General features: G+C 45.3%; 2 protein-coding genes and 1 long non-coding RNA gene across 4 annotated transcripts in view; 2 read left to right on the plus strand and 1 right to left on the minus strand.

The window, feature by feature from the left end:
• Dhx29 (DExH-box helicase 29) overlaps positions 1 to 10,168 on the plus strand; it is a 47,178-nt gene extending 37,010 nt beyond the window's left edge. For both annotated transcript variants that reach the window (XM_052743293.1, XM_052743294.1), the window contains 9 exons: positions 190 to 318; positions 400 to 475; positions 1,314 to 1,538; positions 3,370 to 3,506; positions 4,046 to 4,139; positions 5,599 to 5,901; positions 6,370 to 6,501; positions 7,708 to 7,804; positions 9,875 to 10,168. In XM_052743293.1, the coding sequence (XP_052599253.1) occupies positions 190 to 318; positions 400 to 475; positions 1,314 to 1,538; positions 3,370 to 3,506; positions 4,046 to 4,139; positions 5,599 to 5,901; positions 6,370 to 6,501; positions 7,708 to 7,804; positions 9,875 to 9,927 (1,246 nt within the window). In that variant the 3' untranslated portion in view covers positions 9,928 to 10,168. The remainder of the gene's footprint in view (positions 1 to 189; positions 319 to 399; positions 476 to 1,313; positions 1,539 to 3,369; positions 3,507 to 4,045; positions 4,140 to 5,598; positions 5,902 to 6,369; positions 6,502 to 7,707; positions 7,805 to 9,874) is intronic.
• A 119-nt stretch (positions 10,169 to 10,287) lies between these two features.
• LOC128113540 (uncharacterized) lies at positions 10,288 to 21,613 on the minus strand. Its single transcript, XR_008219528.1, has 4 exons — positions 21,546 to 21,613; positions 19,549 to 19,638; positions 16,241 to 16,851; positions 10,288 to 14,432 (listed from the first exon to the last, which is right to left on the minus strand). It is a non-coding gene; the product is annotated as an uncharacterized LOC128113540 (long non-coding RNA).
• Positions 21,614 to 21,748: 135 nt separating this feature from the next.
• Positions 21,749 to 24,866, plus strand: Ccno (cyclin O). The gene is made up of 3 exons (XM_052742818.1): positions 21,749 to 22,352; positions 22,863 to 23,048; positions 23,674 to 24,866. The coding sequence occupies exons 1-3, from the start codon at positions 21,966 to 21,968 to the stop codon at positions 24,157 to 24,159; spliced, it is 1,059 nt and encodes a 352-aa protein (XP_052598778.1). The 5' UTR covers positions 21,749 to 21,965; the 3' UTR covers positions 24,160 to 24,866.

The following is a 24,866-nucleotide window of genomic DNA, read 5'->3' on the forward strand; positions in this document are numbered from 1 at the left end:
GGCCACCTAGTCTACATAGTGATTTCCAGGACAACCAGAGCTACACAGAGAGACCCTGTGTCAAACCCCCCACCCCCTAAAAAAGAAATGTTTGTTCACAATAGTAATGAGTTTGATGGTGTTTCCAGCTTTCTCTGGTTTTGCTGGAAGTCAGTTATCCACATACTGTCTCCTAAAACATGTCTTTAGGTACCATGAAAGCAGTCAGATGAGTTCCTTGGTGGAGACCTTTGTCAGTAAAGCTAGTGCTCTGCAGCGACAGGGCAGAGCTGGGCGGGTCCGAGACGGCTTCTGTTTTCGGCTGTACACGAGAGAAAGGTAAGCCGGCCCTTGGGGGACATTCTCAGCACACGGATCAGTGCTGGCTGGCATTCCTCATGATCTGTACCTGTCCTTTAGATTTGAAGGTTTCCTGGACTATTCTGTACCTGAAATCTTGCGTGTGCCTCTGGAGGAACTATGTCTTCACGTTATGGTATGAGGTTTTGGTATGAGGTTTTCGTTCCTCACTCTTTATTATGACTTAAGTGTTCTTAACATTCATTTGCTTTATGTTTTTCAAGTATTGTATGTTTAATATCTGCACTGTGCTTTGATTTTGATGTAGAGTCTATATGGCAGTGGTTCTCAGCCTGTGGGTCGTGACCCCTTTAGGAATCGAATGACCCTTTTACTGGGGTCACCTAAGACTATTGGAAAACACAGATATTTACATTACAATTCAAAACAGTAGCAAAATTACAGTTGTGAAGTAGCAATGAAAACAGTTTTATGGTTGGGGGTGGAGGGGTCACCACAACATGAGGAACTGTATTAAAGGGTCTCAGCATTAGGAAGGGTGAGAACTACTACTCTAGGTATAAATAATTCAAACAGCCTCATAACCTAGTGCAGCAGTCTCATGGGGGCAGTATTGCCTGCCAAGGGACTTGTGGCATTGTCTGAAGGTGTTTTTGACTGTCCTAACTGAGCAGGGGCTATGCTGGTATGTAGTGTATAGAGATGAGGCTGCTGCTGAACATCTGGCTGTGCCCAGGACAGCTCTCCTAAACAAAGATTCACCTAACTCAAAATTTCAGACTGAGAGACCACTAGACTGAAAGTTACTCTTGATTCTGAGATTTCTAACAATAAAAATCAGTACTGAAGAACTAAACTCTACAGATTGGGAGATCCAACCCTCACGCTCAATGCCTAAGATAGATAGCCTTACCCATTTACCCTCTTTGCTCAAGGTTTTGATGAATTTGGACCTTATTTCCAGTGTTACCTCCTGGTGGCACTGATACCCTCTGGTCTCTTTCCCACTGCAGAAGTGTGATCTTGGCTCTCCTGAAGACTTCCTCTCCAAAGCCTTAGACCCTCCTCAGCTTCAAGTAATCAGCAATGCAATGAACTTACTCCGGAAAATTGGAGCCTGTGAACTAAGTGAACCCAGGCTGACTCCGCTGGGCCAGCACCTGGCTGCTTTGCCTGTCAATGTCAAAATTGGCAAGATGCTCATTTTTGGAGCCATATTTGGCTGTCTCGACCCAGTGGTAAGTAAAATACTGCCACTACTTCACTTCACCTGCCATTTGGTTGGGATATTATTATTATGAGTTGGAAACAAGTTTAAATGTTAATTTCTTTCTTTTTCTCCCCCGCCCCCACCTTTAAGACAGGGTTTTTCTGTGTAAGCTTGGCTGTCCTGGAACTCAATCTGTAGATCAAGCTGGCCTCGAAATCACAGAGATCCACTTGCCTCTGCCTCCTGAGTGATGAGATTAAAGGCAAATGCCACAACTACCTGCCTTAAACTTTACATTTTTTTATTTATTTTATTTTATTTTATGTGCATTGGTGTTTTGTCTGTGTGAGGATATTGGGTCCCTTGGAACAGACAGATAGTTGTGAGCTACCATGTGGGTGCTGGGAATTAAACCAGGGTCCTCTGAAGAGCAGCCAGTGCTCTTAACCACTGAGCCACTTAAACTTTAATTTCTTAACAAAATACAATGGGTTTGCTATCATTAAAACCTAGGTGGCCTGAATACCTGTTGAGAATTTTTAAATATATTTAACCTTTTATAATAATATACTTAAAAATCTATTTCTCCATTTACTTACATATAGAAAAATATTATAGCCGGTCATAACACTCAGGAGGCAGAGGCAGGCAGATCTCTATGAGTTCAAGGCCAGCCTGGTCTCTCAAAAATAAAATAAAATAAAAAAAATAAAAAGAAAGAAAAAGAAAAACACCGTTATGTGAGTGTTGCTACCGAGTAGCCAACCTGAAACATTTACTTAATTGAATAAGTAATAATTTGTAGGAAGTTGTTGACACCATAGACTTTAATAGAGTGGAAAACTTCCTTTATCTGAATTCCCTTTCTAAGCTAGTAATTCTTAGAATCTATTTTCTCTATTTCAGAAATAAGCCCTGTCTATCTGTCTGAATCTCTGGGCATGTGGTCTTATGGTGCCCTCTTTATCGAGTGGTGACTTTGAGCACAAGTCAAGGCTGTTCCAAACAGAGAAAATGGGGTTCCTTACTCTGGCCTCCTTTTCTCTAGTATTAGAAGTAAATATGAGACTAGAGAGTGGCTCAGAGACACAGAGCTTGCTGAGCTTTTATGAGGCGGTGGGTTCAGTTCCCAGTGCAATGATAACAGAGCAGGAACTGGGGATTTCTGGGAGGGAGTCAGGTGGTTCCTAGAACTTGCTAAGTTCAAAAAGCACCATTTGCTATTATAGTTTGTCTGAGAACTTGCAACAAGTAGATGATTGTATAGTCCCCCTTACACATTTTTAAAATAATGTGTCATGCTTGCTAGGTAGGTATTGAGCCTACCACTGTGCCATAACACCAGTCAAAACTTGGTTGTTGTCTTTCTTCATTAATAACCAACAGTGATTTATTCTCACATTATAGCAGCTGAAAAATCCAACATGTAGGCAGCACACAAATCAGCATTTGGTGAAGGCCCTCTTCCTTAGCCATGACATCTTTTAGCTGTGTCTCTAGATGGTGAAAGGGCCCCACCTTACACGTGAAAGGCATTGTAACCAATGAAAACTGGCAATGTAGAAGTCTAAGTCCTAAGCTATAGTTTTGAGATTGTCATTAACTAAATGGCAGACTACAATCCCTTGGACACGTTTTCAGTTTTCTCCCTGATTCTGATACTTCCTTAAATCACAGACATGGTCTAAGGATAAAGAATAGGTTTTCTGAGTTCCATGAAAGCAACTAAGCTAAAGTTATGAAATGGTAAGTTAGCAATGTTAAATGCATTGAAAATAGGAGATGGATAACTTGATTGTGACTGTTTTACGATTTATTTTTTAACAACCTCTTTAGTGATCAATTCTATTTATGGGCAGGCAACACTAGCAGCAGTTATGACGGAGAAGTCTCCTTTTACCACACCAATTGGTCGGAAGGATGAAGCAGACCTTGCAAAGTCATCTTTGGCTGTGGCTGATTCAGACCACCTCACCATCTACAATGCCTATCTAGGGTAAAGAAAGAACCTGGTTGCTATCAATAAGCCAGAGGTTGTAGATGCTCGACCTTTTTAAAAAATGTATCTTTGTCGTTAAAAGTATGCTTTCAACAGTTAAATTTGTTCTTCATGTTTTTAATCTGTCAAGATACATTTATATTAGAGACTCATTTAAGAAAAGCATGCTTAATGGGCCATGGTGGCCCACACCTTTAATCCCAGCACTCAGGAGGCAGAGGCAGGTGGATCTCTGAGTTCACAGAGTGAGTTCCAGGACAGCTAAAGAACCCTGTCTTGAAAAACCAAAAACAGAGAACAACAACATAGTTATTGTTATTATGTATGTTTATTTCTCAAATTTGAATCAAGTTAATAATTTCTGTCATACTTAAAAGTACTGCAATTGAATATCACATATAAATGTACCTGCTACAGTAGACAAGACCCCTTTTTCGTAACGGATCATGATTTTATTAAACCTTACTTGTGGTAAGCTCTGAAAAAGAGCTTGGAAGGAGCCGTGGTAGCCTTTTTCCATTGACACTTTTATCTAGGTGGAAGAAAGCGCAGCAAGAAGGAGGCTACCGTTCTGAAATCACATACTGCCAGAGGAATTTTCTCAATAGAACGTCACTGTTGACACTCGAGGTAATTCTTAATCCTGCTCTTAGAATCATGATGTGTTCAAGAAATGTTTTTTATAAAGAGACAGCATGGTTTCATAGAAATAACACTAGCTTGGGAATAGGATAGTTAACTTTTTAATTCTTTGGTTTTTTAAATAAATGACACAAAGGGTATTATCTGCAGTTCTTGCCGACTCTGGTACTCAGTTATTATTTTGCTTAATCATGGAAAATTTCGGAAATGTAAAAAGGTAAATGGAATAGGACCATGAACTCCAGTTCTCCCATTTTCCTCACATCCATTAGTTAGCAACATGTGGCCAGTATTGTTGTGTTTATAGTCCCCTTACTTTACTGTCTGCTCTGGAGACTACGTTTTAGGTAAGTACAGATACTAGATTATTAGAACTCATTTTTTTCTTTTACATCACACCTTTAAAACAGACGAACAAACCATAATATCAAATTACAGTATTTAAATATCCCTAGTCATCTCATAATTTTGTCATAGCTATTCAAATCATGATCCACACAAGATTTACTCATTACATTTGGTTGATATGTCCCCTAAGTTTCTTAATCTATAGTTAATCAACTTTTTCCCCTATTTGTGATTTTTAAGAAATCAGTTAAATTGTCCTGTAGGGTTTCTTGAATTCTGGAAGTAGCCACTTCTGAGCTGGCTGAGATTCAGTATGTGGACATCCCAGTTAGCTGGCCCACAGGTGGCTATCTTCAAATTACTCCTTTCTCCTTTTCTGTCTTTAACTGTCCCCAGCCTCCAGATGGCCTCCCACACCCTTCCTTCTCCTAGCCTCTTCTTCACACCCTGACCTTCAGGGGTCCGGATCTCTGCCAGCTCTGTGTTTACAGCAGCTGCCTTTCCTCCCCGGGAGTCAGGCTAAGCTCTAGACCAAACCTAAAGGACATCCCAGGGTAAATGCCCCCTGTGGCTCCCTTAGACTGTGCTTGGGAAAGCCCCGCCCTTGCTGGATGGTCTGCTGATTGGCACTCTTAAAGGAGCAAAGTATTTTTTAAGTGATGAAGTTGCCATCAGTAAACTTTTGTCCAAATTCTTTAGGAAGAAATTTCTAGAGACAAATAAAGAAGGTGCTTGTTATTGACTATCAAGATTCCCCTGTAATTCTTCCTAATGTTATCCCCCCTGACTAAAAACAAATCAAAATAAATTTTTAAAGGAGGGTTGTATTTAAGTCAATGTGAGTGCAAATGTGGTCAGACCCATGTTCGTCGCTCTCAGAGACTTATATTTTATGACATCAAAGTCCATCAAAGAACAGCTGACTTCTAGTCCTTCACCTCCAAGAATCTTGCTCCCCACCCAAGCTTCTGGCCGTAGTCAATCAAATGGTGCTTTGGCATCCTATTTTTGTAGGAAACAGTACTATGCACTTCACAGTTGTTTGGCAACTTCTCTACTCTAATCAATTGTGATTATGTCTCATCTATCATAAATCCAGGATGTGAAGCAGGAGCTAATAAAGTTGGTTAAGGCGGCAGGATTTTCAGCTCCTACAGCCTCTGCCAGCCGGGAAGGAAAACAAGCCTGGCAGACGCTCTCCTTTCAAGATATTGCCCTTCTTAAAGCTGTGCTGACTGCTGGACTGTATGACAGTGTGGGGAAGATCATGTATACAAAGTCTGTGGACGTTACGGAAAGACTGGCTTGCATGGTGGAGACAGCCCAAGGCAAAGCCCAAGTCCACCCGTCCTCAGTAAACCGGGATTTACAGACTCACGGCTGGCTCTTGTACCAGGAGAAGGTAAAGTACTCACTCTCCAACCCCGGTGTGCAGTTCCGGAACTCCCTCACCGCAAGGTCACATGGCCTGGTGGGGTCTGTCTGCTCAAGTAGAACTAGTATTTTGTTCACATTTGAAATCCAGATGCAGTTTATCAAGGAAAAAAACAACCAACCAAACAAAAAACCCAAAATACTTCTCTCTCAGTAAATAAGCGAAAGACAGTCAGATCTCTCCCCTGGCTCTCACCCTTTCTACAGACATGTATAACAGGTGGACGTTGTTTAATAATCTGTCTGTTCCCAGAGTGTGTCAGTAAAAGTGGTTGTCTCAGAAAGGAAAAGATGTTGGGTAGAGGAATATGGTCGTGTATATATATATATATATGATTTTTCTATTGAATTTGTAAAGAAAATACATACATGAAAAACAGCTGAATGAATCCCTAAATCTCCCGACGATGAAGTTGTCCCCTCTTGTCTTTTGTAGGTGAGGTATGCCAGAGTCTATCTGAGAGAAACCACCCTCATCACCCCTTTTCCAGTTTTGCTTTTTGGAGGCGACATAGAAGTCCAGCACCGAGAGCGGCTGCTTTCTGTCGACGGCTGGATCTACTTTCAGGTATGCCGTCCAGGCGCCTGCCTTACTCAGCACGTGAAAACGGTCCCGTTCCAGTCTCACTGAGGAAGATTTTAAAGTTGTCATTCAAGTTTGCGGAATCGCTTCCTGTGTGGTTTACAGTAGAAAACTTCATCTTCTCTTAAATGTGGTTTTAAATCTGTTAGCTCTGAAAATCATGTTCCTATCACCGAACATATTTATTGATAATCATTATAATTGCCGCCTGCAAGGTATATTGGCACCTGTTTTATATGGATTCTCCCAGAAGATGGCTTCAGTTTGCGACAGTGAGGACACAGGGAGAGGTTAGCCTTCCTAGAGTCCGTGGGTTGGTTGGTAGTTGATTCCCCAAACTCGGGCTTATTCTACTACAATTTGGCCTTTCCATACAAAAACCAAACAGAGTCACAGTTTTTAACACATGGAAAGTTCTTCTCTGGATAAAGTAAGCCAACCTATGCTTATTTGTGGAGGTAAGCTTTCCCCCCCTCTGTAGCCCCATTAATATTGACAGGTGTAAAGCAACTCTCACACATCCTGTTAATTATAGCTGTGTGTCTAGAGCCAAAGGAGCGAATTGTGCATTTAAAAAAAATAGTTGGTTCATGCACAGAAGTTGGAGTGGAAGAGATGCTCTAAAAATTGATTGTACCGATACTGGTTTAAAAAAAAACCTACAAATTTACCAAAAATCATTGAAATTAAGTACTTAAAATGAGTAATTTCTTAGGATTTATAAATTATACCTCAATACAGCTGTTATAGATTTTTCCTCTGAGCAGGTGTGGTAGCTTACACCTTCAATTCCAGCACTCAGGAGGCAGAGAGGCAGAGGCAGGAAGATCTCTGAGTTGAAGACCAGGCTGGTCTACATAATGAACTCTGGCCAGCCAGGGATTCATAGTAAGACCCTGTTTCAAACCGTTCTCCACTACCCTCATCATTCCCAAACATCTTAGTTTTAGAGTCTTACATAAACAGAAACAAAGAATTCTTGGAATAAGTTGCTTTAGTGTGGCAGGAGATAGCAGACCAGACCAACAAGAGGCCTGTGCAGCTGAGCTCCCAGGGCAGCCTGGGTAATTTGTGCATGCTTTCCTCCTTGTGTTTTATGGTAAATCCTGGGGTGCATATGCTTAGATTGACTTACCTAAACACATGCTAATGACTCTGGCTAACTTTGTCCAATGTGACATCTCTCAACAGGCCCCAGTAAAGATAGCTGTTATTTTTAAGCAGCTGAGAATTCTCATTGATTCTGTTTTAAGAAAAAAACTTGAAAATCCAAAGATGTCCCTTGAAAGTAAGTATTTTATTGTGATACAAGTAAAAGAAGGCATACATTTGTACATAGTATACATTTAGAAGATAATATATTTGTGTATAGATAGATGATAGATAATAAATACATGATAATATATTTTTAAAACTTTAAAAATCTGAGAGATTGATTCTAGAAATTGTGATTTAACACTGGAATACCCTGTAGCACACACACTGAAGCCATAATTTTGGTGTAATTATTAACAAAATTTTATTTCAATAAAATCTACTTATGCTAAATTCTGTTCATCTCATATAGCTTATTCTCTTAAAATCTGTACTCCTGGTCTCCTTAACTTTACTTCTAAACTGTCCATTTCACAGAGAAAAATAAATTTTGCTATTCATTGGCTTATCATATCTGTTTTCTCTGCCAATGCATTTCTCACACATACACAGTCAGGAGTTGGTATAAGTAAATGCATTAACCTTTAACAGAAGCCTGAAATAAACACTTGGTTTGTAGGTGGCATGGTGCAGTACTCCCCTAACTTGGGAGTATATCCCCAAATATCCATCGTCTCCTCTTAACAACTGTAAAAGTAATATAAGGCGCAGTGCCCTGTCCCGGGCATACTGATGCCTCTGCAGAGACTTGTGATGGGTTTTATTTCTGTTGACACTTCTCCTCTCCTACCATTGGCCTTTTTAAATGCAGTTATTGGAATAAACCCTAGGATGTCCCAGACTTGGGATTAAGTTGGTTGCATCCTCGGGCTTTGATTTAACATGCTCTTTATAACTGTGGTTTCTGTAAGCCAGTGGTCTTCTCTCCATTAGAGTCAAGTTTTAGAACTAGTATTTCTAGTTGGTACACTAGTCTTCCCATGGCATTGCATCGTAAGCACTGAAGTTTGGCCTTTCTGCTTTAACAGTGCTAAGATTTATCTCTGTGTTCAGTGCTTATTGGGAAGGAGGGTGATACACTAGGGACTTTCCTTTGTGGCTTCACCGTGAAGCAAAGCTGTGACAGTGACTCACACTCTTGAAGAAGTTACCCCTGTGCTTTCCTGTGTCCTCTCCTCTTCTGCACATGAATGGTCCTTTAGATACACATTGATCCACTTCCAACAAGTAGCCTCCCTCCTCTCCCTCCACTTGTACTTCATCCTTCCTTTCTTCCTTTCTTTCCTACAACTCTAGCTCCGAGCACCTGAGAGGCAGACCATGGGCCCAGGTCAAAAGTCTCATGACAGCCACTGTGACCAGGAACCCTGGGACCTCATATAAATGTAAAGTGTCAGTCTTGCCACCCTGCAGCAACAGCCTTCTATGAGGGCCGGCCATGAGAGTCACAGGAAGTCACAATTCCAGGGCTGTGTAAACAAGAGTGGTGTTAATAAACCCACCTTAGCAAATGATGTCACCTCTCTGTTTGTCAGTAGATAGCTTCTCACTTCCCCATTGACACCTCGCTGGGAGCACTTCCCTCTTAGGATTTTTGTTTCCTTGGTCCAAGCCTGGAGAGATTAAAATGATTGCCATCCTTGCCTGTTTGGTGAAAATCCTGTCACACTGCAAAACAGGGAGACTCAATAAAACCTTCCGTGTATTTCAGCTCAGTGGAAAAAAAAAATGAGGAACTTCTTGAAGGAGTTTCTAAAGAACTAGTTGGTGATAGAAATAACAGGCTGGGCTTGGTGGTGCACATCTGTAATCCCAGCACTGGGGAAGTTGAGGCAGGGGGATCAAGAGTTCCAAAATAGCAAGACCTTGTCTCAAAAAGAAAAAAAAAACACAGATATCTCATTATTTGGGGCCTTTGCTTATACGTACTCAAATATTAATTTCTTTTTTACAAAATGTTAACTTTTTAAAGTAGGCATACGATAACCTTAATAATCATTAACATAACCCTTGAAGAGCAACAATTTTGACTTTTCCGGACATCTCTGTTATCATAGTGTACATTCCTAGTGTTAGTTTGCAGTCTAATTTAAGGCAGGCTTGTAACGAAGTGCTCCTCTTGTTTACACATATGTGCATTGGAAAATTCGCCAGTGTTACACTTTTTTCATACGTATTTTGGTTTATTTTTCCATTCTCCTAGATGACAAGATTCTGCAGATCATTACGGAATTGATAAAAACAGAGAATAATTGATGCTGAGATCCATGGTTAACTGCTTTTAAAGTGAAGACAAAGATACAGGCCTGAAATGATGTGAAGATCGACCATCCATGAAGTATTTCGTTACCTGAAATGTTGGTACTAGCCATTCACTTGAAGATGATGGGGAAAAAAGCACATACTTTCAACATGGACTTTTCTAGCTCCTTTGTAATGATGATGATGTTTGGTGTATTTGCCATGACATTTACAATAAATTCTTTGGTATCATTCATGTTTTGTGCATCTTTGTGTCACAGGCCAAGGCCAGTGTCTACTATCTGAAATTTAACTGCTTTGATTTCCTGCATAACCATCCCATCCAATAGCAGTCCTTGACATTTGGAGAATCAATTTTTGTCCTATTTCTTAGTTAGGGTTTCTGTTGCTATGAGAAAACACCATAACCAAAAGCAACTTGGGGAGAAAAGGGTTTATTTGACTTACACTTCCACAGCACAGCCCATCACAAAAGGAAGTCAGAACAGGAACTCAAACAGGGCAGGAACCTGGAGGCAGGAGCTGATGCAGAAGTCATGGAGGGGTGCTGCTTACTGGCTTGTTCCTCAGGGCTTACTCAGCTTTCTTTCTTACCCACTGAGTCATCTCTCCAGCCCTCTCACTGATCTTTGAAACTCTATTTTCATTACTTGGAGGGATTTTCTCATTTCCCAACAAATTTCAAGTACATTTATTTTTAGATTAAATGTAGAAATCTTATACAAAAATAAATAAATGATTTGTCACAGACTGGCCCACTGGGAGTACCACGACCATAGGAGAACCAGGGCTTGGGTAGTGAGGAAGGCAAGGATTCGGCGAATGACAGACAACACACTCAGAAGTGGTTTGAATCAACAATGACTATGCTAGGAACCTACCACGATGACTTGAGTATTACGATAGGTGTTTAGTTTTAACATTCACTGGTGAATGAGTAAAGGACGCTGCCCTTTTCACCTTTTGTGTAGAGGGAAGTGAACGTAACACTTAGTAGCCATCTCTAATTTTAGGTGGATCGTGGCGAAGGACCAAGGAATTAAGAGCAAAGAGTCGAATGTGACTATAGTTTGGAGTCTCTAGCTAGTCCCACTAAGCAAAATGCAACTGTCATCTTAGAGAGGTAGGCAACTCTGGACACATGGAAGCAAAGGAACCCAGTCCTGCATGTAGTGTTGAGCTTGGGTCTCCTAAGCCTGTGTTCTACATATTACTAACACTATAATTGCCAGTTGGCTCTGTGGATTAGAAACTGATATTATGATATAAAACCTAGGCAAGCACTGTGCCTGGACCTCGGAGCATTTGTAGATGGCTCACTTGTGCTGTGATGATTGATCTTGTCACCTTGATGAGATTTAGAATCCCCATTGAGCATGTCTGGGGAGGGTTTCTAGGTTGCGTTAGTTGAGGTGGAAAGACCCACCCTGAAGGTAGGCAGCCCCATTCCATGAGCTGGGGACCTAGACTGAAGAACGGGAGAAAGGGAGCTAAACAGCGTCCTTCACCTCTCTCTGCTTCCTGACTGGATAGATGCTTCTGCCACCATGCCATCCCAACATGATGAACTCGACCCTTCAACTCTACCTCTAAATAGAGTCTCTGCTTAAACTGCTTTAGTCGGGTATCTTGTTGCCCCCTTGGGAAAAGTAAGTCACGTGCGTTCCTGCAAGTGGATACAGAAGCAGGAGAGTAATGATCTTCCTACACAGATGCAGTGAGACTATGGAGGGAAGCAATTCCTCAGTCTCCAAAGACACCAGGAAGCACTGTTCCTGGATGATCGACTTCAACATCCAGGCACGCTATACGAGAAGACGACGCAGCCCCGCCATCAAATCCATGTAGCTAATATACTTAGAGGCTGGATCCTATCACATCCTGAGGGGTCTCCCTGGAGCCTCTTCTCATCTTCTCAAAAGCTTATACACCAGACGGAGGTAGCGCACACCTTAATCCTAGCACTTGGGAGGTAGAGCCAGGTGGATCTCTGTGAGTTCGAGGCTACCCTGGTCTACAGAGCGAGATCCAGGACAGGCACCAAAACTATGCAGAGAAACCCTGTCTCAAAAAACAAAAACAAAACACAAAAAGCTTATGATGAGGCTGCCCTATTTTGGTCTGTACCCTGTGATTTGATTTGATTTTGCTATCAGTGTCCCCAGGTCTCCTCTGTGTTCAGGACAATGGTATGTCTTCTACACCACTGTAAAAGCTAAAGTGGTATATAAAACATTATAAAAGCACAAAAGGACAGCCACAGCAGCAAGGTCCAGTTGCATCCTAGCAGCAGCAGCTTTAAAGGCTTCCTTGAATACTTTGTCGTAGACACGCTTCTTCCGGTGAACGGTGAACAGACAAGCTGTACTCTCCAGCAGGCTGTGAGTCATGCCTCAAGAACAAAGACACCGCCACCCCAGAGTCCGAGGCCAACTGTTCTCTGAACCTTTCTCTTCGTCAGCCAGGCAGCCCAATAGACAAAACTGCACTCCTCAGCAAAAGTAAACTTACCTGTCTATACAACTGGTGCTCTCAGGGTCAAGGGCAGACTGTGCCCACCCTTCTTCATGTAGCTTCATGCTTCCTCTGGCCTCAAAGCCTTGTTTCCTTTCATATCACTCCTGATTCTCAATTAGTTTTTACCTCTTGGAACACACTGGGGGTAGGGAATCCTGCCTGTCTTGTACACCACAGACTCTGCAAGGTGGACCCCAAGAAAAGACACCCAGCTCTGGGGGCTCTTCAGCCTTGGGGGAGTCTGTCCCCTCCACATGGCTCTCCTCTCGTGGCGTTGGTTCAAGGGTGGGCCGGGGCTTTCATTTGACTCTCCTTCAGCATTTAAGAGTGGAGAATGACACAGAGGACGGACACCACACTGGAATCCTGGACTCGGCTTTGAGTCCTTCGTATTGCATTTAGTAGCTGTGGAAAGTTAACTTTTGAATCTGCCTGATCTTGTTCTCGAACCTAAGAAGAGCCTGAGCCTAACTCATCTGAAGGAGGCGACAATTCCAGGCTGCAATGAGGTGCATCCTAATAAGCTGAAGGGCACAGCAAACGCTGACAATAGCTGTTCCATCTGTCTCCACTGCCTCTCTAGCCCAGTCGGTTGCTCCCTCCCGATTCCTCTTCTGGCCACAGTGACCTTCCTTTCTTGCTCCTCCATTCACCAGGCCTACTCAGGCCTCAGGACCTCTGCACTGTGCAATTTCTCTGACAGATACTGTTCCTGCAGTTGTCCACCTGGTCACTCCCGTTACAAGTCCTTGCTCAGATGCTACCTTTGCTCTGCTGCTGCTGACCATTAATACTGCAGCCCAACCCATGGCATCTCCAATGCCACAGTCCTTGTATCTTGTCTGTCTTTGTATAACCATCCTACACCAGCTTCATGAAGGCTGGATAGTGCCAAAACCCTAAATGCCAAAGTCAAAGCAAAGCCAGTCTCACACCCAAAGCTGCTATTCCATTGTCATTATTTGCTGGGATTTGCATTTGTCTCCTCCCAACCTCCCAGTGTGGTTATTTTCAGTGATGGCGCTTTCAAAGGCAATTAAAGAGCCAAGAGAGCTCCTCTCTCCCAAAGGGGATCAGGCCCTCTTACAGAAGGTCTTAAAGTGTGTGTGTGTGTGTGTGTGTGTGTGCGCGCGCGCGCACGTGCGCTCTCGCGTGCACACTCAAGTGTTTACATTCATGAATGGAGTTCAGAAGAGGATCCTCCATCCCCTGGAACCTGACTTACAGGTTGTTGTGAGCTGTCAGACATGGGCGCTGGAAACTGAACTCAGGTCCTTTAAAGAACAATGTGTTGGTTTAAATGAGATTGCCCCCTATAAGTCTCATGTATATGAATCCCCAGTTGGTGGCTATTTGGGGAAGATTAGTACAAGTTGTGGCCTTGTTCCTGGAGAAATATGTCCAGGGAATATAGGGGGAAGGCTTTGATGTTTCAAAACACTCCTGCCGTGTGTGTGTGTGTGTGTGTGTGTGTGTGTGTGTGTGTGTGTGTGTGTGTGTGTAAAGGGATTAGTTAGAATGGTTTACAGGCTGTGGTCTAAGTAGTCCAACAATGACTGTCCCCTGCTGGAAAGGCCAAGGATCTGGTGGTGGTTTGGTTCACAAGACTGAATGCCTCAGCCGTCCCACTCTGGTGCTGGAGTTCCAGGAAGGTCCTAGAGAGCTGCCCGTTCTGTGATGGAATCCTGAAGAAGTAGGTCAGACACCAGTGAAGGAAGAGGGCTCAGGAACAGGACAGATGAACTTACCAGAGCGAGCAAGCAGGCAAACATGAAAGATGCCTCCTTCCAGCCTTCAATGTGGGTTGCCACCAGAAGACGTGGACCAGATTTAGGGTGGGTCTTCCATCTCAAATAATCCAAGAAAAATCCTCCCAGGTGTGCTCAGCTGTTTGGGTTTTGATTAATTCCAGATGTAGTCAAGTTGACAACCAAGATTAGCTATCACAAGAAGGTACCAGAAGAAAAAACACATATCCCAAACTGAAAAACAAAAAAAAAACAAAAAAAAAACACAAACTTATTTTCCTCAGCCATTGTTGGTGGCAAAAAGACATATATGTTATACCTTAGCTAGACTCTCAAATAATTGTGGCAGGCCCAGGTCCTGTTGAACACTTCATGAGCAGATGACCTCTGATGTAATCCCCGTGACAGTCTCAAGGGCTACTCTTACCACTGCCACACCCTGTTTATCAACAGCTAAGGAAACTGAAAAACAAGAAGGCTGTGTGATTTGCCCAAGGGTCACAGTTGGTGGCTGCAGGTGGGCTTGGAACCCAAGCACCTTAACTTGGAAGTAAATGCTTAGAGCCATTGTTGGGTACTGCCTGTGCCCGACAGATTGCCACAGGTGGGCGGGAGAGAGAACGCATCTATGCACAAGGGAAGCGGTACACTTGAGCGTGTGGACTGAACCCTTCATGACCTGGGGATTGGCAAGACACCAGGAAGGTGGCTATGAGAAGAGAGCCATTTCCCCAGGTGGACATTGAGCCACAGAAGTCAAACATCTGATTTAGAAAATGGCCTGGAAAAAAAAAAAAAAAAATCCCTGCCCTTTGTTTAGCAAATACCAGCAAAACTTGTCTGACTTCTAGTACTTTACATACCACTCCGTTTTGGAGCTTAAGCATGGTAAAAGATTCAGAAGTAAATAGAATTTTCATTGACATCAACCTGAGTTTAAAGGTTTACTAAGGGCCCCACAAAGTTGTCTAAGATGGGTGGCAACTCACTGGTTTTGTTTGCCAAAAGAAGGTACCAATGTAAATGCCGTGTTCCTGCATTTCCCCACCCTTGAGCTGGGGTAAGAGGAAAGTGGAGCTTTGTCTTAAGCTGAAGTTCCAAACTGGGCAAAAATAAATCCCCAAATCATTGGCTCTTTCCTATTAATAAAATATTTCCTTGTATGTTTTATAAACTGTACCTGCGAACAACCAGGTCCAATCATGGGTAAGCTGCTTTCATTGTAAAAAGCCTGGGTTTAATTAGGTTTTACATTATTAAAGTTGTTTTTCATGTAGCTTCTTTAAAATGCATTGGGCCAGGCTGGAGAGATGGCTCAGAGGTTAAGAGCGTTGACTTCCCTTCCAGAGGTCCTGAATTCAATTCCCAGCACCCACATGGTAGCTCATAACCATATATAAGATCTAATGCCCTCTTCTGGTATGCAGGCAACATGCAGACAGAACACTGCATACCTAATAAGTAAATAAATCTTTGAAAAAAATGCATTGGGTCCCAGTTCCAGAGAGGTTAACAAACAAGTTATAGACCTTTCACAGGGCAAATGAAAAGCCCTGGAGTTGGACCAAATCATTCATACCACAAATACTGAGGAGAGTGTGACACCAATTTCTCAGCAACAGTCCAGGGTAGAAATTTTCAGAAGGTAGATCAATAGACCATAGTGTGTGTAGGGATGCCAGCTTACAAGTCCCATCTACAACTGCATCCAGAAAGACTGAGGCAGACTGAGGCACAGAATCTCCTGGTCATTGTTGATGGTACTATTCACCCTCATTCATTGATGACACAGAAATTCTCTTCCCCCACCCAACTTCATTCTTTTTTTAAAGATTTATTTATTCATGTATTTTATGTATATGAGTGTTCTGTCTTCATGTACACCAGAAGAAGGAATCTGATCCCAATACAGATGGTTGTGAGCCACTCTATGGTTGCTGGGAATTGAACTCAGGACCTCTGGAAGAGTAGTCAAGTGCTCTTAACCACTGAGCCATCTCTCCAGCCCCCAACCTTATTCTTGAGGCCCCAGCTTCAAATACCTGTTCATCTTCCCCATGTGGGTTCTTGACAGACATCTTCAGAATAACAGGCTCACACAAAATCCTCATCTTCATACAAGCTTCCACTTTGAGTCTTCGCCATCTCAGTGAACGACAATACCATCCTTTCAGCTTCTTGGGCTGGGAAACTTGGGATGAGCCTTTGCTCACACCCTACAGTTTTACGAAAATCCTGTTGGCACATAGTCAAAATATACCTGTACTCTATCCGCTTCTGGCAACCTCTCCAAACCCTGTCCTGGTCCTAGACTCCATCTGCTCTCACCTGGATTCTTTCAGCAGCCTCTTCAGTGGAGTCCATGTCTCTCTGTGTCTTCTCTACCACCTGTATGTATATATGTATTCTCAGTCTGGTTTGAACTTGAACAATGCTATACATAGGAGTATGATGTGAGTCGTATATATAATTTAAAACTTATTTTTATTGTATGTACATGGTGTGGGGGGGGGCTATGAATGGTGAAGGACAATTCTGTGTAGCAGGCTCTCTCCTTCTATCTTATGTGGGTTCTAGGCTCTGAACCCAGCACTGTACCCACCGAGCCATCTCACGGACCTCCATCTATGTAATTTTAAGGTTTCTGGAAATCCTGTTAATAAAAGAAAATATACAAAATTAATTGTGACAGCATATTTTATTATGTATACAGTAGTCTGCCTGCATGTGTCCCTGCAGGCCAGAAGAGGCACCAGATCTCATCACAGATGGTTGTGAGCCACCATGTGGTTGCTGGGAATTGAACTCAGGACCTCTGGAAGAGCAGTCAATGCTCTTAACCACTGAGCCATCTCTCCAGCCCTGACAGTATATTTTGTTTTCAAAACCCAGGCGCCTCTTGTCAGAACCTCTGTGTGTGTACCTTTTGCTTCTACCACCTGTTACTCTACTCCAGACAAGCTCCTGCCTCCTGGCCTTCGCTTCTGCTGCCTCTACCCGAAATGCTCTTTCCCCATAACACAGATGCTCCATCCCCCAGCTCTTTCAGGTGTGCGCTCCAATGTCACTTGTCAGCGCGGATTTTTGTGACAACTTAAGATTCCCCTGTTCTACATGCTCTCCTGTTCCTCTTTCTCACTCCTTTCTTCTTCTCAGTTTATCTCACCATCTAAAATATTAAATATATGTCTAAATATTATTTGACCATTTCATTTGGTCTACTCCTCCAAATTGAACACTTTAAGAGTAGGAACGTTAGTCTACTTTATTTGAAGATATATTCCTTGGATTTAGAAAAATGGGCCTATTAGATGACTTAGCGGGCCAAGGTTTTTTGCCCCAAGCTGGTGACCTGAGTTCAGCCCTTAGGACCCACATGGACGAAGGGAAGAGGTAATCCCCCAAGTTGTTCTCTGACCTCCAAACATGCACCACTATACTTGAGCACCACCGCCTAGGAAAGAGATGTTATAAAATTTATCTTTACAAAGGTGGCTGATACTAGTAGAGGGTAAGTATTTGATGAGTGAGTAAATAATTTAGTAAGAGTAAACATTGCTTTTAACAATGAGCACAAGCTACCATTCAGAGAGGGGACAAGGCGGTAAGACTACTGTGCTGATGCAGAGATGGCTGCTTTGCTTTGCTCCTGTCTGCAGAAGGAAGCACCAGGAACCCCAAGTACCGGAGAAGGGGGCCTCTTCCCGGAAGCAGCAGGTGGAAGTCCTATAATAAATTCCAGTGCTCAGCTTTTCTTGTTTTGGTTCGAGACAGGGTTTCTCAGAGTAACAACAGCCCTGGCTGTCCTGAAACTTGCTCTGTAGACCAGGCTGGCCTTGAACTCACAGAGGTCTGCCTGCCTCTGTATCACCCTCATTAAGTTCAAAACATGCCGGAATCAAAGGCGTGAGCCACCACACCCACCCAGCTCTAGCCCTCAGCTTTGAAGCGACTGTTAGATGGAGTGCTTTACATCCAAGTTCAATCAGTTGGAATCAAGGTTTCTGTTGGCACTAAAGGTTGAAACAGATAGCAAAGCCTCCCCTGTGTGGAAAGACTTCATAGCTGGTGGGGTGCTTTAAGCCAGAAAACCTCCTTTGGGGTGTCTTTTCTGTCAGATTCCGTGAAGCACAGCAGAGCTATGTGCTATGTCAATATTCAGTCAGATCTTGATTGAGGATTTTTTTTTTAACTAAACAACAATTGAAAACAAAAGGCTACTTGTTACTCTTGTGTGTGCCTTTTTTTTTTTTTTTTTTAAATAGTGTGTCCTTTAATACTTGGGTCCTGGTTGAGTTCGAGCTAAAAGACTTGGCTGGAAACTTGCAACGTTCTTTTTGACCTTACCCAGACTCCTGGAGGTTTCACTGTTTTAATCACCTCCTGCTCACTTGCCTGGGTGTGGAGGCCAGACTCTGAATTCTCGGTGTCTCCAAGCCTCTAACACTGAAACCCCTTTAATCTATTTCCTAAATATAGTTGAAATCTCTGATCTCTACCCTCATTCTCCACGAATCCTTTCTTGTATGAACTACTAAGCCTAACTTGCCCCTTCCTCTCATTTTACTTTTTCAGTTCTGGAGATTGAACCCAGGGCATCACACATTCTAGGCAAGTTCTGGACCACTGAGCAACAGCTACAGCCTCCAAGTGATCCTTAAACAAGTGACATGTCCCCTCCTCGGTGGCTTTGGGTAACATCTAAGTCCTTAATGTAGACACAAAGCACTTCACACACTTGAAGTAACTGAAGCATGCATCAAGAATGGAGGCTCAATTTTGCTACCTATGACCTCGATCTTTACTGCTCATGTATGCCTCAGTTTTCTCATCTATAAAAATGGGTACAATAGAAGCTATCTGGTGGAGATGTTGTAAACATCGAATAAGTAGAATATGCACAGAGAAGAACAGAACCTGGCACATACGTTTTATGTAACTATTAGCAATACCCTCCCCCGGCTTCTTCTTACCCCCTCACTCTGCAATGGCCATTCTGCATTAGGCAGGCTGTTACACACATCTGTAGGAGATGCCCCAGGATTTTGCTTCCAGCTCCTCCTACAGCCTTTTTTACACAGAATATTCTTGCCCAAATGCTTCTCTTTTCTTCTGTCCACCCACCTTCCCTACCTTGGTTTAACGATCAATGTTTGGCTACCCTTTCCCAGAACAGCGAGGCCGATCTTGCTACGAAGTTGCATGGCACCCAGGTAAGTCCTCCAAGTATCAGGATGCCCCAATGGATTTGAATAGCCTGTTGTTACAGTATAATGCTCCATATAGTATTTAAATTTCAGATAAACATTTTTTTCTTATGATTATGTCGCATACAATATTCGGGACATACTTATAAAAATGCATTTGTTGGGTTGGGGATTTAGCTCAGTGGTCGAGCGCTTGCCTACCAAGCGCAAGGCGCTGGGTTCGGTCCTCAGCTCTGAAAAAAAAAAAAAAAAAGGTTAAAAAAATGCATTTGTTGTTTATCTGACATTTGAATTTAAGTGGATATCGTAAGGTTTCCCCCACACACACTCCGGCAACTTTAAAACCAGCAAATCCTCTATTACCACCCTTATCACATTCAATACGTATGACAAATGGCTCTTTACCCCAACAGAACATCAGCTTTATTAGGCCCTGTTCAGCCTCCCTGTATTAGACACAGCAACAAGCATTCCACAAACACTGAATGGATCCCCCTTGTTGAAACTCAGGCAACATCTGTTGAGATCCACCCTAAGTACAGACAAAACCCCTGGAAAACAAAGTATTTTCAGCACGGGGGTGGGGGGAAATTTACCTCCAGTGTAATACATAACATTGTTGACTCCTAGGATCAGCTTCAAAATCATCCCACCATTTTACATTCAAAAAGGACATTCGAGTTCTTACATCGATTTCACTTGACCCTCGAGGCAAGTAATAATATTATCCTTTTACAGACGAGGACGGAGAGACCGAGTAACGCCTTGCTGAACATGACCGTTAAATAGGAACATTTGGCCCTTACAAGTTTCCTCTGTGCTCTTTCCAGCTGGACCAGCAGGCAGAATCCGAGTTCCTGGATCCTACCCCCTCACTCTTCTTGGAAGAAGCCTGATAATGAGACCTTCCTTTCTGTGGATTCTGTTGATCTTCCCATAAGGTTAGCTACCACCAACCTGAGAGGAACCAGAAAGCCAGGCACTTGCAAGTTGAAAACCCTTCTCAGGTGAGTCTCAGCCTACCCCCGTGGTGTCACAGGTGCTGCGGTTTAACGGGGAGAGCAAAAGCTCCTTCAGGATTATACAGACTAGAAACAGCGGCGAGAATCGGAATCCAGGCTTTTTCTCTCTCACCGGCTTCTCTGCCGGGTTTCTAGGGGCAGAATTTGCACGTAGACTATAAAAACGTTTCGGCTCTCTTTGTTATTAAGTGAGGATGGCCAAGTGTGCAGATTTCATGGCACCTAACGACCTCATCCACTGGAGTGCTTCTGTGAGGTCCTGGCTGAGCTTTATCTAGGTGTCTTGCATCTGGGAAATGATTACAAGGTCAGTCAGTTAGAAGCCTCTTGTTCCCCAGGGTCCCTTCTCCTAAAGTGTTACAGTCTCTCCTGAGGATTCAAGGTAAAGAAGGACTCCAGCCGGGGTCAAGACCTGAGTCTGGAGTAAACCAGTTAGGCCTGGAGAAGGAGTCGCATTCTTTCTCTCCTGCCTGTGCGCCCCGCCCCCAGCTCTGCATTCCTGTTTCCCCTCCACCCTCCCCAGGGCGCACGGCACAGCCAGGAAAGGCAGAGTTAGGAGCTAATGACCTAAAGCAGAACACACTGTGAGCAATTCGACAGAAATGCCACCTGTGACATTACGTTCTTAAACGGCTACAGCCTCGGTTTTTTTTTGGCTTGGGATGAAAAGTGAGGAACAGAATATCCAGAGGGCAGTAGGCTTGCTGTGCGACGATCCTTTGAGGTAGTTTTCCACGGTGTTGGATCACAAATACCTGGCTGGCTGAACGGGCTCCCACGTACATACTTAGCGGATGCGAATAATATCTCAGATCTCTGCTCCCCGAGACCAGCGGAATGAAATGCAATAGACTCAAATGAATTCATAGTCCTTTTATATGGATCTCTGAAGAAAACTGTACTGACAGAATCTAGCCCGATTCTTGGTCGGGAGCTCAGATGCAGACCCACCTGGGTCGGCGAGTGTCGTCGGCATAGAAGATGATCACACCAGTCCAGACAATCTAACCAAGAACAAGAAGCTGTCCTGTCCCTTCCTTGTCCCCTGGGTGCAGCCTTTCCCTCCCCCCCCCCCCCCCAGGAGGCGGCTGAACCGCTCAACTTGGCCCAAGGCTCACCCAGGTGAGCCGTGGTCTTCAAGGGCTTCCACTCAGCGCGCGCAGCTGGCGCCAGGACCCGGGCTGCGGTTGCCAGGGTGACGCGAGACGCGCGCGGAGCCCGCAGCTGAAGGCGGGTGCGAGGCGCGAGTTTGCAACGCCTCCTCCCCCCCCCCCGCCCCCCGCCCCTGCGCCATCGCCGGAGCCACGCGTTGCCCGCACGCGAGGGGAGTGGCCCTGCCTCCGGGAAAGCGCGGCTCGGGGGGCCGCTCGGGGCTCAGCCAGTGAGAGGCCGGGGGAGTGGTGGAGGGAAGGCTCAGGCCGGGTACTTAGAGCAGCGCTAGCAGCCGGACCCGATCTTCCTCGCTTCCCTCGCGCCGACGCTCAAGGCCCGCCGCAGCCGGGCGTTGTGGGCGCCAAGAGCGGCTACCCCGTTGTATCATGGTGACCCCTTGTCCTGCCAGCCCGGCCAGCCCCGCTGCGGGAGCCGGGAGGCGGGACAGCCATCAGAACCTCCGCGCCCCGGTGAAGAAGAGCAGACGCCCGCGCCTCCGGAGGAAGGAGCCGCTGCGGCCGCTGAACGCGTCGTCGCTCCCGGGAGACTCCGGCGTCTGTGACCTTTTCGAGTCCCCCAGCTCTAGCTCGGACGGCGCGGACAGCCCAGCGGCGTCTACGGCGCGGGACTGCAGCTCCCTCCTCAGCCCTGCCCCGCCCTTGACCGCGCTAGATCTCCAGACCTTCCGAGACTACGGCCAGAGCTGCTATGATTTCCGCAAGGCGCAGGAGAGCCTTTTCCATCCGCGGGAGTCTCTGGCGCGACAGCCCCAAGTGAGGCCGTTGGCAGAGCCAGACCCGGGCCATCGCGCTTCTGCCTCTCTCTTCTTTGCTGCTGTCTGCCCTTCGCAGCGCCCTAGTCGTTGCAGCCCATTATCTGCCATCATTAGGAACAAAAGGGATCTTCGAGGATTGGGCCACTGACCTCACTCTTTAGATGGAGAAAAGTGGGCGGGGGGGATACCTGAAGTCTGTACGTTAGTTCCGGGGGCTACAGGAATTTATTAGAATGCAGAGGAGTCCAACAGTTTCTAAGTTAGAGCCGGAGCTCCTAAATTTGTTTGCACATCTGCAAAGGGACCTTTCCCCACCCCTGATGCACGCCGTTCAGTACCGAGCGCGAGCCCAGGCGTTCCAGGGCTCCTGGACTCAGCCAGGTCTGCACTCCCATGTGTTTCCCATTTTTCGGTGCATTTAGCCTTTTCTCTCTACCTCCGTTCGGGAAAGCTCCCCGGATTATCTTGGTCCCCTGCTGCAGCACGCTTCCCCTCTCCCTCCCGGCAGGTGACAGCCGAATCCCGCTGTAAGCTGCTCAGCTGGCTCCTGCCGGTCCACCGCCAGTTCGGCCTCTCATTCGAGTCTCTGTGCCTGACGGTGAACACTCTGGACCGTTTCCTTCTCACCACCCCGGTAGCTGCGGACTGCTTCCAGTTGCTGGGGGTCACCTGCCTGCTCATCGCTTGCAAGCAGGTACCTCCACCAGGCGCAGGGTGGGATGTGTTTGGAGCCAGCCTCTCCTCCAATGTGCATAGTTCAGCGTTGGGTGGCTGGACTCATCTAGGCAGATGCTCGCAGATCTTTACAGATCACAGCCTTAACTTCGTATAGTTTCACAGAGTGAACAATCCCTACAGACCTCAAAGAGATAGGCTGTAGCCAGCCTCCCACCCAAAGCTGTGTAGCACTTTTAAGTCTCTGGGAAGCATGTTTTTAAAATCTGTGTGTGTGTGTCTCTTTCACACACACACACACACACACTGTCTATCTCTCACACTCTCTATCTCACTGTCTCTGTCTCTGTCTCTGTGTCTGTCTCTCTCTCTCTCTCTCTCTCTCTCTCTCTCTCTCTCTCTCTCTCTCTCACACACACACACACACACACACACGCAATCACACACTTTTTAAAAGTTAGGCTGTCGATAGAGAAGCTGTACCGAAAGCAGCCGTGCGTGGTTTAAGGGTGGAATCGTGGAAAGGTGCGAGGCTGGCTGGAAGGATATAGAGCTCAAGTCCCAGTTTCTCCCTGATTTAAGGCTGGGCGGGCTTGGGGCCCAGGAAACCTCCAGGCCGGGAACTAGAGTGTCCTCTGTTGCAGGTAGAGGTGCACCCACCTCGCGTGAAACAGCTCCTGGCCCTGTGCGGTGGCGCTTTCTCTCGGCAGCAGCTCTGCAACCTTGAGTGCATCGTGTTACACAAGCTGCACTTCAGCCTAGGCGCGCCCACCATCAACTTCTTCCTGGAGCACTTCACTCACGCTCGCGTGGAGGCGGGACATGCTGACGTCACCCGGGCCTTGGAGGCTCAAACCCTGGCTCGGGGCGTGGCGGAGCTGAGCCTGGCCGATTATGCTTTCACCAACTACACACCTTCCCTGCTGGCCATCTGCTGCCTGGCGCTGGCCGATCGCATGCTACAGCTCCCCCACCCGTTGGATCTTCGCCTGGGAGAGCACCCAGAGGCCGCGCTGCAAGACTGCCTGGGCAAGCTGCAGATGCTGGTGTCCATCAACAGTACCTCCCTGCCTCACATACTGCCTCCCCATATCTGGGAGAAGTGCAGGCTGCCCCAGAGTTGGAAATAAAAAGCACACCCTTGGGTTTCTTTTATTCCCCTGGCCCTGGCTCTGTGCCTTCAGGAGAGTGTGCAGTATTAATCCAAAGAGAAGCTCAGGACCCCTGCTTGTAAATAGTGTACAATAGTGGGATCTACTTATTTTTCAGTACACAAGGGCAGGGTGACAGTCCTGGCTTGTCTAAATGCTGTTGTCCAGTCTGCCCTTCACAAGTGATTGATGGTCAGTCAAGATGGTTGCCAATTTCAGAGTCTCTCCTTGCTCCTGACGTTTTTGTACTCTGTAGTTAGCAGCTCTGTGAACACAAGCCAGCAAGATTTTATATGCCACTGTTCCAGTAATCAGACAAGTCAAGGTTGCTTGTCTGTATCTTAACCCCCTCCAGTCTGGAGGCCGTGTCCCCTCCCCCACGACAGTGGCCCAAGGAGTGTGAGACAGAAGTCATTGTAGTCTGTGTTGATCAGAAGGGCAGTGCCTGCCACTCGCTGATATGGATCTGGGAAGCTTGGGGTACCCAGGTAGGCATTACCAGCGAGAGCCAAAGCAAGAGACATCCCTGGTGCACCCCAAGAGATGTTGGAAAGGAAAGTTTTTGCATCCTCTTATAGCTGTTGCAACCTGGGCCATTTCCCCTGCAGTCACATGCATGATTCAGTTCAAGCTGCTGCACAAGCTCAGGGTAGCAACGGCGCGACAGTAATAAAGAATATATTGAC

This window comes from Peromyscus californicus, unplaced genomic scaffold, assembly GCF_007827085.1.
Source record: "Peromyscus californicus insignis strain IS unplaced genomic scaffold, ASM782708v3 Scaffold_18__1_contigs__length_77618521, whole genome shotgun sequence".
Lineage (NCBI taxonomy): Eukaryota > Metazoa > Chordata > Mammalia > Rodentia > Cricetidae > Peromyscus > Peromyscus californicus.